The 16,242-nt window shown below is 44.3% G+C and overlaps 1 protein-coding gene across 2 annotated transcripts; it reads right to left on the bottom strand.

The window, feature by feature from the left end:
- Positions 1-3,249: 3,249 nt before the first annotated feature.
- Positions 3,250-16,238, bottom strand: RPP21 (ribonuclease P/MRP subunit p21). Of its 2 annotated transcripts, none has more exons than XM_066578516.1 (6): positions 16,124-16,238; positions 15,727-15,786; positions 11,323-11,423; positions 7,157-7,239; positions 6,152-6,283; positions 3,250-3,760 (listed from the first exon to the last, which is right to left on the bottom strand). In XM_066578516.1, the coding sequence occupies exons 2-6, from the start codon at positions 15,781-15,783 to the stop codon at positions 3,675-3,677; spliced, it is 459 nt and encodes a 152-aa protein (XP_066434613.1). In that variant the 5' UTR covers positions 15,784-15,786; positions 16,124-16,238; the 3' UTR covers positions 3,250-3,674. The 2 variants fall into 2 exon arrangements, with proteins under 2 accessions (XP_066434613.1, XP_066434603.1); XM_066578506.1 differs by lacking the exon at positions 16,124-16,238 and adding an exon at positions 15,995-16,117.
- Positions 16,239-16,242: the final 4 nt, after the last annotated feature.

Raw genomic sequence — 16,242 nt, 5'->3', positions numbered from 1 at the left:
TGAGGGTAATATTTCAATGTAGGCTTACATTATGAGCTGTAATAACAAAAGGAACCCTCGCTCTAAGCCACCATGGACAGCAAAAAGCAATGCACTCAAAAAGCAAAGAACTCACTCATTGCTACACTTCTTGTGTGCAATGGCTCGCGGCCGGGCGGAGGATGAGGACTCAGTGAAGCCTGGCGGCAGTGTATTGCATCCATGTCGCCGGCTGCCTACTCCAAGCAGCCCGCCGCCTCAATGGTCCGTTACTCCACTTCCCCTGCACATACTTACTGGCCGCCTTTCACAGTGGTTTCCCCCATTGCTGTGCCCTCCGTCCCGCGGGCGCGATGTGAAGGTGAAATGCAGGGGGAAAGGAGGAGTGGGGGGGGGGGTGTTCTGCTTGTGGGCCGCAGGAAAAGAACCTTCACTGTGCTTTTGCATCAGTGAGGGGGGGTTCCGCCTTCTGCAACGGTAAGCCCCTTGCAGCAGGGACTGCAGCGGAGGCCACTGTATGGCTTTTAAGCCCATGTACAGTGCCCATCCAGGACCTAGAGCCTTAGCAGCTGGGCAGCCAATCAGATACACGGGGTGTCATCTCCCTGTCAATCTTGACTCCCCCAGCACTTGCTGGTGGCGTCAAGATACAATAATACCAACTACTGAGTCCACCGTCAATCAGCAAATTATTCCTTCCTGCGGATAGGGGATAATGTGTTATTCTCATAAAACCCCTCCAACAACCCCAGTTCTGTGAGTGTTGTTGCTATTCTAAAAGATTTACTCCACATTGTAATGCCTCAAACCAAAGATTGCCATCTCCCTGAATAAATAGGGATTCCACATTGTAAGGCTGCATTCAGACGAACGTATATCGGGTCGGTTTTCACGCCGAGCTGATATACGTTGTCTCTCTCTGTAGGGGGGGGGGGGAGGGATGGAAGAGCCAGGAGCAGGAACTGAGCTCCCGCCCCCTCTCCGCCCCTCTGCACTATTTGCAATGGGGAGAGGTGGGCCAGGGGCGGGGCAAATTCTCAGGACTCCTTTCATTGCAAATAGTGCAGAGGGGCGGAGAATAGGCAGAGAGGGGGCGGGAGCTCAGTTCCTGCTCCTGGCTCTTCCATCCCCCCCCCCCCTGCACACGAGGACAACGTATATCGGCTCGGCGTGAAAACCGAGCCGATATACGTTCGTGGGAATGCAGCCTAAGAAAAAGTCTACAAGATTAGAAATGTCCTTCTTACTGCAATCCTTGCTAGCTGTAATCAACCGCCCCCTTCAGTCATACCGATTCAGCTACTATTCGGCTCAATTTGATCATTGTCTATGTGTATAACATCCCTCACTCCCCACCTCCCCATACGGTGCACATCTCCAGCCCTTTACCTTCTGTATCACCAAACAATCTGTAGTATGTAAGCTCGTTGGAGCAGGACCCTCATGCTTACTATCTCCATAAATTGATCACTACATGTAATCGTGGTTTTGTTTCTGTTCCCCCTGTTTTGTAAGTGCTGTTGTATATGTTGGCGCTATATAAATAAATATTATTCCAAAATCAATGCTAAACCAGTCCATTGGTTGTGTTTGTGACTGCAGCTAATGAAAAAGTGTGGCACACCTTTTAGAAAAAAAAAAAAATTTTTTTTTTTTTTAAACTGTAAAGTCACTTTAGTAATCACTGTTCGCTTACATCACAACGCACTCCACCAGAGGGCTTTACCCCATTCTACATTTGGACTAATACAGCTTCTCTTAAAGGGCCACCTCCATGATTTTTTTAAAATTCATTTATTACCTTGGTTATTCCTTTGTCTTAAACTCCTGCGCTCATTTTTCTTAGAGCAGTGTTTCCTAACTCCAGTCCTCAGGGCCCCCCAAACAGGTCATGTTTTCAGGATATCCTATATTAAGAACACCTGTTGCAATATCTGAGGCATTCACAAGAATTATATCACCTGTGCAATACTGAGGAAATCCTGAAAACATGACATGTTGGGGGTGAGGACTGGAGACCTTGAGGGCTGGAGTTGTGAAACACTGCCTTAGATGGTCATGTGATCCCTTTTCTGTCCAGCTCAGATCTACTTGGGATTATGCATTCATTTTCTAGGCAATTTCTTAGCTGTTAGGCCTCATGTCCACTAGCTAAATGGAACTGCGGATTCCGCAGCTGATTTAGCCCATAGGGAATCACTGGCCATCCGCGGTCCATTAAATTCATGTTTGCACCTGCGGATGGCATTTTAAAAGAATTGCGTTTTTCACGCGCGGGAGAAAAAACGCAGCATGCTCCATTTTGCCTCAGATTCTGTGCGGATCGGCAACATTGCTATCACATTGATAGCAATCTGTGCGGATATCTGCATGCAAAAAAAATATCATTTAAAGCAAGTCCGCGGCAGATTCTGCGCGAATTGTATTTTTCGAGTGGACATGAGGCCTTACATGGATTTACCACTGAAACTGCGTTGGAGGGCAGACATGAATCACAGTTACTGATGATCTCACAGTTATAATAGAGGAGATCACAGTCATCTTCCTGACTGCATACATATTTAGGTGAATACAGAAGGTAATGATAAATTAAACTGTTCCCCCTGCAGACAAAAATGATATGGCCTTAACTAAATACTGGACTGATGCATTGTGGGATTGATTGAAAGTGAAAGTAAATTAATTTTACCATGAAGATGGTGCCTGACAGGGGGCAACAGTGCAGGAGAGTGACTAGAATACACAAAGACCTCAAGAGTATGACAGGCAGCTATGGAAAAGTGCATTTTCCTTGGAGTGGCCCTTTAAAAGTGATAATACAGAGCAGATTGACCTGTTATACCTCACAATCATTGAAAAACATTGCTTGAAACCTGCTGTAGCGTGTCCATCAATCTTTACTATCACAGATCAGCTTAGGTGGAGAGCGTACCAACAGGAAGAACGGTATGAATACGGTACCTGGATACCAATTTTGTTTAGAAAATATGGTGCTTCAAAAAGGAGTAATACAGGATGGATAGAGGATCTTGAATTATAAATTGTGACCCAAGTTGTAATAGCAATTCTCTAAAACATAGACAGGCGTCTTGGAGGAAGAAGACAAGGGACCACACACACCTCGTCTAATGGAAATTGGGAGGGGACAGCACTGGTGTGAGGCAGAACTACAACCAAAGCATCTTATCAATTCACAACTTAGCAGATGATGATGGCATGTTATCAGGCCTCTTAGAGAAGATGGAGTAAAAAAAGACAGTATTTCAGAAAAAAGTTGTTAAAGTTTATTTTGATAGTTTTTACAAGTTTCAGCAATATAAAACATTGCTTTTTTGGAAAACAAAATAAAAAAAAAAATCCAGTTCACAGTAAACATGCTTCATCTGTAATAACATTATGTCAGCCCCATCGAACACAGACAGAACCAGTGCTCTGAAAACTGTGGGTTTAGCCACAATCCATTTATGACTAGTTCTAAAATAAAGTGCCAGTTCTAAAATAAGAGCAGGGATCGGTCTTGTTGCTGTGGGAGGCATCGCTGCTTTTCTTTGCTCTTGTTTTGTGCTCGATATCCAAATTCCATTCAACAAGAAAATAAAATGTAACATTTGCCAGAAACCTACATTAAAGCGATCATTTAGCCGACAACAACGTGTTCATTCACATCCGTGTTACGGCCATCGGGCTGTGGAATATTAGGAGGCCATCTTGGTAGCATTTTCTGTTTTGGCAGAAGATGCTTTCTCTTTCTGCACATTTTGGTGTGATCCAGGATTTATATCTGGGCACAAAGGATTAAAAAAACATTATTATTATAGTAAGAGAAATATAAATGTAGAAACATTCCATTTTGAACAATAATGGAATTAACCCTTTCACCGAAAGAACAATTTTCACACTTGTGACACACCAATAAAACATTCCCAAAACATTTCTGAAAGTGGGTACCTGGCAAATTGTGAAAATGCCACCTGACACTTTACACTTATGGGTGCCTGTAGGCAATTTTGCATCAAATGCGTAACACTTTGTAAAACAACATGCATAAAAAAAATAAAAAAAATTCATGTTTTTGTTTAAAATAATACAAGTTCAAGACTTATTCACACGAGTGTATGTCAGTCGCTGTTTTCCCGTCCAGCCAATTTACGCTACCATCTGAGCGGTTTTCCCTCCCCCTCGCCGGCTCTCTGCCTCTCTCCTCCCCTCTGGCTGTTTGCAATGGGAGGGGCCAGCCGATATACGCTCCTGTCAATAAGCCCTCGAGGTGTAGAAATCAGCATGCCCCTTATTCCTACATCTACATGCATATATCTTCAGCTACTCATCTAAAATAGAGACCAAAAATTACTGTAATCCATCTGTTATCTTTTTGTTCTTTTTAGTATATAAAAGACCCCTAAATATGACAGGGAGGAGATGTTGTGATTGTTTACAGGATCGATTACATGGGATAATTCCTGTATCACCCCCCTGGAGTCGCTGGTGGCTGTGCAGACGACAGTACAGCTGGCCATATACATAAGATTCTCATCTCCAGGAATGAGACTATTCGGTCAACTGTTGGATTGTTTGTATGAATGATCTGACCGCTAACATGGCAGAATGAACTGGCAGATCAGGGAGACCGTTTAAAACAACCTCCAACAAACCAAAGTGTGCTTATGCAGAGTGGCAAATGACTGGCCGATCATACCATACCATACGCATGTAGTTTCTGCTATCCACAGATGGAAAAAAAAATCCAACCTGTTACATCACATTCTTGGCAATCTTGGAAATAGTCTGCTGTCATGAATAGCAAATGATATGCCAACAAAAGATGGTCAGCTGAAATGGTCTAAATCGGCCAACTTTTTATGAATATGGGCAGCTTTACAGGTTGTGTTCCTTCTACCAGATGTTACTTGCAAACTACCCCCTGTGGCTCCCTAGCAAATACATGTCAGAATCTGTCACCCAAAGAGGAGTGGATACTTAAAGAACTACTTGTGGTCTTGAATTCAGAACAGTGAACAGAAATACTTGCACCCTTATGTATAAAAAACAGTGCAAAGCAGTTGCCTGCAGCAACAATCAGAACGCTTATTCAAAAAAAGAAGGCAATTTCAGTGAGAAACTTCTCAGCTATCCATTGGACTGGAATTCCATGATCTTGCAATTGGGAGAGTCCCAGCAGTTAAGCCCCATTTACACGCAAAGATGACAGTTTTGAGCGATTGTTTTTGCATAGCTACTAATGGGCACTAATGCCTATTAGTAGCTTAGTAGCTTTATTTGCATTTAAATGAAGCTCCCTTTGCTGTATGCAGATAACAGGGGGTGGTCTGTTATCTGCATACAGCTCCATTGTTCTCCCACTGGGCAGCAGCTGAAAGATGTTATCAGCGTTCCCACGGAGAATCAAATTGTGTGGTTCCTGCAATCAGTTGGCCAGCCGCATAATGGTTTTTATGCTGAAGTAAAAATCCTCGTTCTGCCAAGAAGCTAACAATGGTAGCATTTACATGCAACAATTATCACTCAAAAGACATTGTTTCAACGAATTTTGAGCGATAATCGCTGTGTGTAAATGGGCCTTTGGACTCCCACCAATCTAACATTTATCACCTATTCAGCAGATAGGAGATAAATGCTTTCAGTTGGACAATTGATATCTGAAAAGGGTTTTCTATGACTTTAATACTGATGACCTATGCCCAAGACAGGTCATCAATATCCATTTCTCAGGGCCCCCACCGATCAACTCTCTGAAGTGGCCATTGCACTATGGTGAGCTTTACTTCACCGTGTACAGCGCTATGCCTGGTATATTTTCTAACAGCTCAGCTGAGTCCTATATGTATTGAATTGAGTAGCTCTCAGGCCACGTGACTGGTGAATGTGACATCACAGGCCTAAGAGGAGGCTGCAACGCTCAGCAGCTGAGCAGTGAGGATCCTGAACAGTCGACCCCCATTCATGAGATACTGATGATTTATCCAGAGAATAGGTCATCAATACTTAAAGTCTGAAATAGGCAAAAGCTCCAGTTTTGTTCCTCATGTCACCAAACTTGCAATGGGCATTGTAATGTGTCTTTTCAGCTGGAAACCTTAATACAACAGGAGGGCAGATTGACTTTTAGATCACAGAACACCCATTAAAGGACGGCTATGGAAGGCGATTGTACCTGGTTGCGGTTGATTTTCCAGCAGCGCCTCTGGCTGTTCACTCCACAGCTTATGGTTTGGATTATTTAGGAAACGCTTAGTAAGACCACAGCTAAGGCATCTAACCAGTGTCAGCCTTTGTCCTCGACTTTCTGTGTGGAAAGACAAGTTATTTTTTTAAATGGAACCGATCAACTATAAGCACCATAGCCTAAGTTATAGTACCTAGAGCTTACTCACACGGGCGTTTTGTCAGCATGTAAATGCCCATTTACACTGAAAGAGATCGCTCAAACGACAGTATGAGTGACAGTTTTGAGTGATCGTCTTGCATAACTCTAAGTAGCTAATTAAGAGTTAATGCAAATGGAGTGGGATACCGCCGCGATAGCTCCGATTTATTGCGGGAAAGTGGAAGAACATAAAAAAAATTTGGATATCGCTGTAATGGTACCGACCCGCAGAAAAAAAAATGTATTGTGTCATTTATGCTGTATGATTAACACTGCAAAAAAAAAAAAATTAATTTAAAAAAAAACAAAAAAACAAAACACGCAATGGCAGAATTGATGCGCTTTCTCTCCCCATCATAAAAAAAAAAAAAAAAAATTTATAAAAGTTTCACAATATAGTCTATGTACCCAAAAATGGCACCAATAAAAACTACAGTTTCACCACGCAAAAAACAAGCCCTCATACAGCCGTGTCGACCAAAAAATACCAAACGTATGGCTTTTGAAAAGTGGAGACTTAAAAAAAAAATAAAAAATCAATAAATAAATCAGCGAGCCAAATCACTTGTCACCCCTCTTGTAAACTGATGTGCAAATGGTTAATAAATGTGTTGCAGAGCAGATAAGATACTAGTCTGGAGTGAAGAACATATGTTATAAATACAGTGGATATTCTGACAGGGAATTGATACACCAGGGGCGCCATAACAAGTAGATTACAGGAATATCAAAACAGAACCCCTGTTTTGTGAGATCTAATTAATTGTTGTTAGAGAGAAAACAAACTCTTACTTCTTTGTCTGACTGTACATGTGATGCCAGAAAGCAGGAGAGAGCTGCATCTCTTGCAAATTGTTCTTTTTATAGAGGGATCCCTGGAAAAAGATGAAGAGGCGAGTGTTACTTCACTTTAAATGACCAGCATATATAACGGCCACGTCAGAAGCCACCACCTGCAGTGTGACCAGATCCACCCTCCTCCATCTTCATACCCTGCTTTTTGGGACTAGTTGTAGTGCCATTTTTGGGTACATGATAGGTAAAGTCGGTGCTAGGGTGACGTCCAATTGTAACATTTTCTTGGCAGACTGTTTTTGCGGAGTGGTTTGCTATTGCCTTCCCAAGCTGGGTACTCATTTTACCGACCTCGGAAGGATGGAAGGCCGAGTCAACCTTGCGCCAGCTAACTAAACCATGGGGGGATGGAACGCTGTGAGCTAGAGCCTTAGCACTCTGCGCCACACGAGGCTCGGCAATGATTTACATATTTATTTTTTATTTTCCCACGCATGTACACTTTTTCCACTGTCATTTTTAATTCTAGTGTAAAAACATAAAAAAAACTTTTAAGATAAGACATGTCAGAAGTTTTAATCGGTGGGCTCCGGGTTAATGTGAACAGGCAGAACAGCCAAGCACTGGGCTCATTCAGAAGTTATCAGAATTTGTATTACTGGCAATTGTAGCTGTAGTGTATGTATGAGTCCTTCATCCTGTGTAATACAACACTAGGCCTAGAGTCCTTCTATAGATCCTGGCCTGGCTCCTCATGTATGGTATAAGCATTGATTACGACACAGGGCATCTGTGTGATGCGATGAAAGGCATTCCCCTTTGCTTTCTCCTTGTGTGCCATGATCAGCATTGAAGTTAAACAATGGAGATCAGAACTTTCTCGGACGCTAATACTTCATTCACACAGGATGACTGACGGATAAACGACTGCACAAGCGGATCACGTCACCGCTGGTTGTTCGCGCTCGTGTACAACGTTTAGACAGGCAGATCACCGCTGACTATCGCTCAGTTCTCGGTCAGCGCTTCACATTCTATTTACACGAGCGAACCAGTGATGAATTTAATGGTTGAAAGTGAGCGACAAATGAAAATTATTCTGCATTTGAATTTGTTTGAACGAATTTTGTGCAATAATCGTTCCATGTATATGACCCTTATGGCAAAACTACAGCTATGTATCACAGGCACGGTCCTGATCGGTCTGGCATAGTGGCATTCCTGCGAGATCAGAGCACCGTAGTAGTACAGCTCAATCCTCCAGGAACTCCTGCCTGCACCGTGCAATTACTGCACTAGTCCTCGAGGGATTAACCCCCTGAGTGGCGGGTTTCTTACAACCCTGTCAGACCCACCAGGGCAGGTTTTTTTTAAATGGGCCAATCATTTAATTTTAACCAATTCTGCAGTCTCGTTCCAAGCGCCATAGCTTTTTCACTTTTCCATTGACACGGCCATATGAGGGCTTGTTTTTTTGCGGGACAAGTTGTACTTTTTGATGGCATCATTTTTGGGTATATATAATGCATTGCATAACTTTCGTAAAAAAAAAGAAAATTGTAGGTAGATTGGGGGAAAAAAAAAAAAAGAATTCTGCCATTTGTTTTTTGGATTTCATTTTTACAGCGTTCAGCGTGCAGAATAAATAGTGTGATTACGTTATTCTCTGAGTCAGCACGATTCTGGCAATACCAAGTTTATACAGTTTTTTTAATGTTTTGCTATTTTTGTACATTTAAAACATTTTTTTTTCTTAAAGGTTTGCTTTTGTGTCGCCACATTCCAAGAGCCTTATTAATGTTATTTTCCCATTACCAGAGCCCTAGAAGGCCTTGTTTATTGCGGGATGAACTCGAGTCTTCATTTATCTAATTTTTAGGAACATGTAAAAATGTGATCACTTTTTATTTCATTTTTTTCTTGGGGCAAGATTAATAAAAACCTGTAATTCTGGCATGTTTTTTATTTTTATTTTTCACTGCATTCTCTGAGCAGTGTAAATAATATAGTACAGTCATTTTACAGGCCAGTACAATTATGCCAATACCAAATTGTAATAATTTTTTTCTTTTTCGCAACTTTTTCACAAAAAAAAGTAATAAAAGTTTAAAATCGCCCTCCTTTTGCCATATCTATAATAAAAAAATCTAAATCATAAAAGAAAAATACATATTTGGTATCACCGTGTCCGTAAATGACCAATCTATCAAAGTAGTGCATTATTTACCCCGTACGGTGAACGAAGTCCGAAAAATAAATAAAGAACGCCACAAATGCACTTTCAGTCACCCTGTCTCCCAGAAAAAAATGCAATAAAAAGCGATCAAAAAGTCGTATGTATTCTGACTAAGCACTAACAAACTACAGGAAATCCCGCAAAAAATGAGGCCTTGCTCAACTACGTCAACGGAAAAATTTTAAAAAGTTATTGCGCGCAGAAGATGCAGCAGAAAATAATTTTAAAAAATTAAATGTCTTTGAAAAAAAATACAAGTACGGCCGCCTGCACACGAGCGGAAATCCCGCCGCGGGATTTCCCGCGGGATCTCCGCCGCTGAAAGTTTGCATAGGAGTGCATTAAAATACGCACTCCTATGCAGACGGCCGCGGTTTGGCCGCGCGAAATCTTGCGCGGCAAACAAACCGCGGCATGTCCTAATTTTCTGCGGGGCACGCACTCACCCAGCCACCGGTTCCGGTCTGCGCATGCGCCGGCTGCGCGGCAGCCGGCACATGAAAGAGCCGGGGGCCGCCAGGCGCGGGTGAGTACGCGCTCGTCCCTGCAGGCGCTCGGGTCGGATCGCACGGCGAGAATTCTCGCTGCCGGATCCGACCCGCTCGTCTGCAGGCGGCCTACTACAGCAAAAAAAAACCCCAAAAAACTATACACGGTTGGTATCGCAGTAATTGTACTGCCCCTTAGAATGAAGTTATCAGGTCATTTTTGTTGCAGTTTGTGCGCCGTAGAAACAAAACGCAATGAAAGATGGCGGAATGTCGTATTTTTTTTCCTTTTACTCCACTTAGAATTTTGTAAAAGTTTTTCAGTACATTATATGGTAATTTAAATAGCACCAATGAAAAATACAACTCGTCCCGCAAAAAACAAGCCCTCATACAGCGACATTGATGGATAAATAAAGGAGTTACGATTTTTTAAAAGGGGGGAGGAAAAAAAGAAAAAAAGGGGTCCGCGTCATTAAGGGGTTAAATAATGTACTAACTTCCTTCTCTGGGTCATTACGACGCAGAGATACCAAATGTGTAATTTTGTTTTTAATTTTTTACAAAGTAAAAGGGAGAAAAGAGTTTTGCCAATAATTGGTATTTTTTCAATAATTTTTACTTTTTTTATTTTTTTCCCTTTAGGGGACTTTCACAGAGACCCATCAGGACCCCCTGATCCCATTCCGGGGGTCCGATTGTGACAGCACTTTACATGCTACAGCCGCATAGACCACAGCATTTAAAGGGTTAACACAGCAGAGATCGGAGGTTTTCTCCATTCTCTGCTGTGTAAAAGCTGGTGCCCGGCTATCCACTGACAGAGGGAGCTCCCTCCCTCTGTCAGCCCTTTACATGCTGCAGTAGCATAGACCGCAGCATTTAAAGGGATAACACAGCAGAGATCTGAGGTTTTCTTCATTTTCTGCTGTGTAAGAGCCGATGCCTGGCTATCCTCTGACAGCCAAGCACCAGCTTTCCCTGCCACAGAGACCATCGGCTGGCTGGTCTCTATGACAACCTGTAAACAAAGCAGTACAGGACTTCGAAAATAGAAGCGGGAGATCGGCAATATCTTCTTGCTTCTGTTTTTCAAAGTCCTGCACTGCTCTGTGTGGGTCTGTGCAAGCAGAGCACAATGCCACAGCTTATGGTATTGTGCTCTGCAGTTCCCACAGTGAAACATAGCCAGGAAATCTTCCGGGCTATATCACTATGAGCAGTGGAGCTCGTCCCGGAAAATTTCTGGGCGTGGCACTCAAGGGGTTAATGGAGCTTAATAGACAGAACTGCAAGAAATTAATATGTGGGTTTTTATTGGATGCATTTCTCAATTAAACAGCAGTATTTTGCATCTGCAAGTCTGAACTTTGCTCATCCGATCAGTGACCTACAGTATAGCACAGCCATAGAACATACAAAAACCAGAGTCAACTTACTGTCTTAAAACTAGACGTTTGCTAATTGTTTTTTCTGTATGACAATAAAATCGAGCGAGTTCCACATTCTGAGGGTTAGCGGCCAACACACAATGCGCAGCCTAGAGGAGAGGAGAAACAATAAGGTTACATAGTCTGTTCACAAAGACCCCTGCAGTAGCATGTGCAGGGCAGCCTGGGGGTCCTACTGCTCATCAGCAGTAATGACAGAACGAGAGCTCTTATACCTACATCATAAACCTGCTTATGATTAACCACAGGCCATAACTGCCCGTTTACATGAGACCATTATCACTCAAAAGAACGAATTTGAGCGATAATCGTGCAGCATAAATGAAAAGAAAAAAAAATTAAATCATTCACTATTCATTCACAAGTCGTTATCGCACTGTCAGCATGAGAACCATTGTTGGATCGCTGGCAAATGCTACCCGCTTCACATAAGAGGTGAGGAACTAAGCTAGAAGCCCGCAATCCAGCAGCGAAGTCTGCCTGTCCAAACACTCTGCACGACTGCTAACGACCTTAGCAGTGACGTCAGCGCTTGTGGAGTTGTTTACCCAACACTCGTCCCGTGTAAAAGGGACATTATTGTCAATGATGTCTAATGGGTCATTAGTGGATGAACCCATAACAAATAGACCCTAGCAGTAAACTATTGGCTACAAAGGCAGCTGCAAATGGCGTTGTCTTCTGTGAACCTCTGGGGCAGATCGTGTCACAGCATGGAACCATATGCTCAGATTAAACTGGCCTAAAGAAGGAAACATCGCAAAATAGGGCTATACGTATAAAAGGAAAGATGACACATACTGTGCAAGCAAAAAATCTGATGAAGCAGGAAATTTGCAGAATAGACACATGATAGATATATCCGTACTAGCAATTATTAGAAAATTATAGTAGTGTTTCGGGTGGCGCAATGCACCACACAGCTCTGCTACATGCACGTCACACACACCGAGCTTTGCTACATGCAACAGGGATGAAAAGCGGCACAGCAGAATCCTGCGCGCACACCCTGGTCATGTGACCCCAGACTCCTCCCACACGTGACTGATCACATGACGGTGACATCACAGGTCCTGTAAGCACACGACTGCTGTAGGTGTTCATTAATATTCCATCCCCTACAAATTCACCACGGCCTCAGTTGCTATGGAATACTAAACACCTAGCCGGACGCATTTATCTATATTACTCCCCAAATCTGCACCATTCGCAACTTGATTGGTTGTTTAGATTTACTCACTGATTCACAGTGATTGGTTATTTGGGTTGGCTGATTCACAGTGATTGGTTATTTGGGTTGGCTCGTGTAGAAGTGGGGAGTAAAAGACTAATATGCTAGCCGGACAGCAGCCGTGTGTATGCAGGACCTGTGATGACATCACAATCATGTGATCAGGGGCGCATGTAACTCACACACCAACAGGTGGTTGTTAGTATTTTGATTTCTCCTTTCAAGCAGGAACAATACAATAATAACCTCTACACTACAGGGTATAAGGCACCATTTAGGTCAGCCGGTATTGGAACTATTGTTAAACAGCTGCTGCCAGGGAGCCCCTGGTCACAACCAGAACCTGCACTGTTACTCACAATCTAGTATTTATTCCTCTAGAGCAGGGGTCCCCAACCACCGGTCCGCGGACCGGGGCCGGGCCGTTAGGTGGTTAGCGCCGGTCCGCGGCACCACCGGAACTTTTCTTCTAAACACAAGGCCCGCTGCCTTGTGCTATGTGGCCCGCGGCGTGCCGACACCGCTCACCACTGAGGCGATTACCAGTGGGGGTGCCGCAGCTACCCGCTGGTAATCGCACTGGTCCCGGGGCACACTGACGTCAGTGTGCAGCCAGGATCCTCCTCTCCGAGTCCCCTGCTCATTAGTTCCGCAGGAGAGGACTCGGGGAGGAAGTGTGTCGGGCTGCACACTGACGTCTGGGCAAGCAGAGAGGAAGCGACGCTGACAGCAGGGAGGAGGTAAGTATATGGGTTGGGGTGGCTGTTTATTTCTGGGGGGGCTGCTAATTACTGGGGGGGGGGGGGCTGGTTTTTACTGAGGGGTGGGGGCTGCCTGTTACTGGGAGGGGCTACTTACAACTGCGGGGGAGCTGCTTACAACTGCGGGGGCTGCTTATTATACTGCCCTATGTGTGTGCTGCCAGGCGGCATGAGGGGGGGGGGTATATTATACTGCCCTGTGTGTGTACTGCCAGGACATTCTAAATGTCATAATTGAATAAGTATGCACTAAACTCCAACCCCCTTCATAACCCCGCCCCATATAACCAAAGCCCCGAACATGCCCCGCCCAACCCTGCTGGGCCTTGTAAAAATGTTCTTGTTTGAAGCCGGTCCCTGGTGCCAAAAAGGTTGGGGACCACTGATCTAGAGAAGTCTCTGGGGAAATTCACCAAAATCCAAAGACGGCACAAAGGAACATAAAAAGCAGCGTTCTTCGTGTATTTCATAACTCCCTGTTGACCTACAGCTAACATCTGGCCGCGGCACTTTGCTTGCTGCAAAAAACAAAACACACTTTTTCCTAGAAACGCGATGCATGACAGCGCCCTGAGGCTGGATTCACACGCGGCGTCTTGAAGGAGTCTGTTCGCAGCATGTGCTGGGGCATTTCTATAGATTTTTTTGCAGTCAGTTGTTACTTTGGAGTCCATAGCTGGATATAAACGAGTCACCTACAGGCGGTTCGCGCAGTCCTTTTATAAACACGACATGCGCCGGGGCATTTCTATAACTGGATATAAACCCGTCACCTACAGGCGGTTCGCGCAGTCCTTTTATAAACACGACATGCACCGGGTCATGCGGCTTCACTGCACAACTTTAGAAAAAAAAATGAATATAAACACATTTCATACGTTACAAGATAAAAAAAATCTCCACCAAAGACCCTATGAAAGAAGTTAAACTCCCCGGGTCAAATGTAGTAGTGTTGTCCAACAGTCAGGTAGCAGACTGATTAACCAGCATGAGCCACTGGGATAGATCTGGCCTGTTTAATAGGGTTGTCCAGTTGTCAGATGCTTTATCTAATAGCTGTAATTACACATCCTCTTCACTGGTGATCGCACACTGCACCCCGCGGTCCTCCCGTTTAGGAACAGTTACCCCCTGATCCCTGCCGCCGTCACGTACAATTCTCCGGGCATCACCACTTAGCTGCTGGGAGCCATGACGCCAGGAGAAAAGCACCCGACTGCTGCGGCCTCCGATTGGCTGCAGCGATCAAGGGGTAGCCTTCGTAAACACAGACCAGGAGGGCGGCAGCACTCGATTCCTGGGCAGAGGACGGGTCACTAAAGTTGCTTTTTGCTATTTTAACACATTTGTAGTTATACTTAAAACAACTTGTCTGACAACCTGACGGCTCATTTAACACGGTCTAGTCTAACGGCATATACGTTTTATGCAAATGGGATACGTTTTTTGGCGCCAAATTCCAGGCATTATTCTTATTGCCAAACTGAGTCGGGAAGGAATTTTTTCCCTTAAATGTGGAAAATTGGCTTCTAACGCATTGGGTTTTTTTTGCCTTCCTCTGGATCAACATTGAGGGGGGGGGGGGAATTTGGCTGAACTGGTTGAATATTTGTCTTTTATCGGCCTGACATACTGTGTTTACCACGTTACAATTTGGGCCAATTTTGGGGCAGGCGGTTGCATTTAGCCCATACCCCTTTGCTGACATAGGTAAATATGGATCATAAATGTGGTGCAAAACGCGTGAGACAGTTTCCTGGTGCAATTTAAAGCAGAAAACTGGTGCTTTTTCAATAGTACATCAGCCCTATTGTGCTTACCACACAACGGGAATCAGTGAGGAGGGATTGCGGTTCGCCTTCGCCTATGTACTGGCAGATGTGTGTACTGGGACACGCTTGTTATGCCTACCTCAGATCAAAGCAAATATTGAAGTCTGAACAGTCTAGTCAAGGACAATCCGGACCTGTCGGGTGACGTGTCCACAGTAATGCTTGTATTATACGGGACGAGAACTGCATTAGTCTTGTCTACCTGAGCTGATGACATCATCACCAGCTGGTGACATCACACACTAGTCCGCGCTCGGGCAGCCTGTTTAGATGCACAATTCCTTTTGTTCACCGTTTCACATTCCTAGGAAGGAACAGTGTTTAAACTGCCCAAGCCGACACGGACTTTCATGCCGGCGGAAACTAAACGCCAAACTAGAACCTCGCGATTCTCTTCTGTCGTTCAATCGTTGCCTGCGTTTAAACTGAAGGATTATTTATCGTTCATCTTCGCTCCTTTGAACGATTTCATGAACGATGATCATTCAGCCTAAACGGACAATGTTAGCCACTTGGATACCCGTATCTCCCGCTGTCGGCCATTGATCGCTGGTCATGTGACTTGTACCTGGTAGAGAAAGTTGAGTCTCTGGAAAGCTTCCTTGTCTTTGATCTGATGCGCCATCTCCTGGAACAAGAAAGAGCGACATTTATCACAGTCTGACTGTTACATACAAGGCCGCTCATACATGTCACACGTATGTAGGACAACATGCCCCTCTCTAGGGTTACTTATTAGGAAACAACTAGCATAAACACAGTGGTATATAGAGGAAGGTGTAACATAGTAGAATATAGTGGGGTCATTCCCGCAGTACTAGAGCGTCCGCAGGTACCTCGTCCTCAGGGAGCCGGCAGGGCTAGAACCCACATACAACAAACAGAAGCACGCAACCAGCTAACAAACACAAGAGGTCGCGTCTTCCACCAGGTAAGGAGACATGATAAAGGCTCAGCGCTCGTACCACCGGTCTCCAAGAAAATGGCCGCCGCAGCACAGCTCAGCCTAGGAAAACCCTCTGGTAAGTAGAAGTGTCCATAAAAGCTATAGCCCCGCCCACAATGTTGCCGTCACTTCCGGTGG

This window comes from Eleutherodactylus coqui, chromosome 1, assembly GCF_035609145.1.
Source record: "Eleutherodactylus coqui strain aEleCoq1 chromosome 1, aEleCoq1.hap1, whole genome shotgun sequence".
NCBI classification, from domain to species: Eukaryota; Metazoa; Chordata; class Amphibia; order Anura; family Eleutherodactylidae; genus Eleutherodactylus; species Eleutherodactylus coqui.
The sequence above is the reverse complement of the archived record's forward strand: the minus strand, read 5'-3'. Positions and strand labels throughout refer to the sequence as shown.

Excerpts from the sequence above, each read along its gene's own strand:
- RPP21 (XM_066578516.1), bottom strand. The coding sequence starts at position 15,783 with ATGGCGCATCAGATCAAAGACAAGGAAGCTTTCCAGAGACTCAACTTT. Across the intron at positions 11,424-15,726 it reads GACTCAACTTTCTCTACCAG|GCTGCGCATTGTGTGTTGGC; the intron begins GTACAAGTCACA and ends CCTCTCCTCTAG. Across the intron at positions 7,240-11,322 it reads AAACGTCTAGTTTTAAGACA|GGATCCCTCTATAAAAAGAA; the intron begins GTAAGTTGACTC and ends ATCTTTTTCCAG.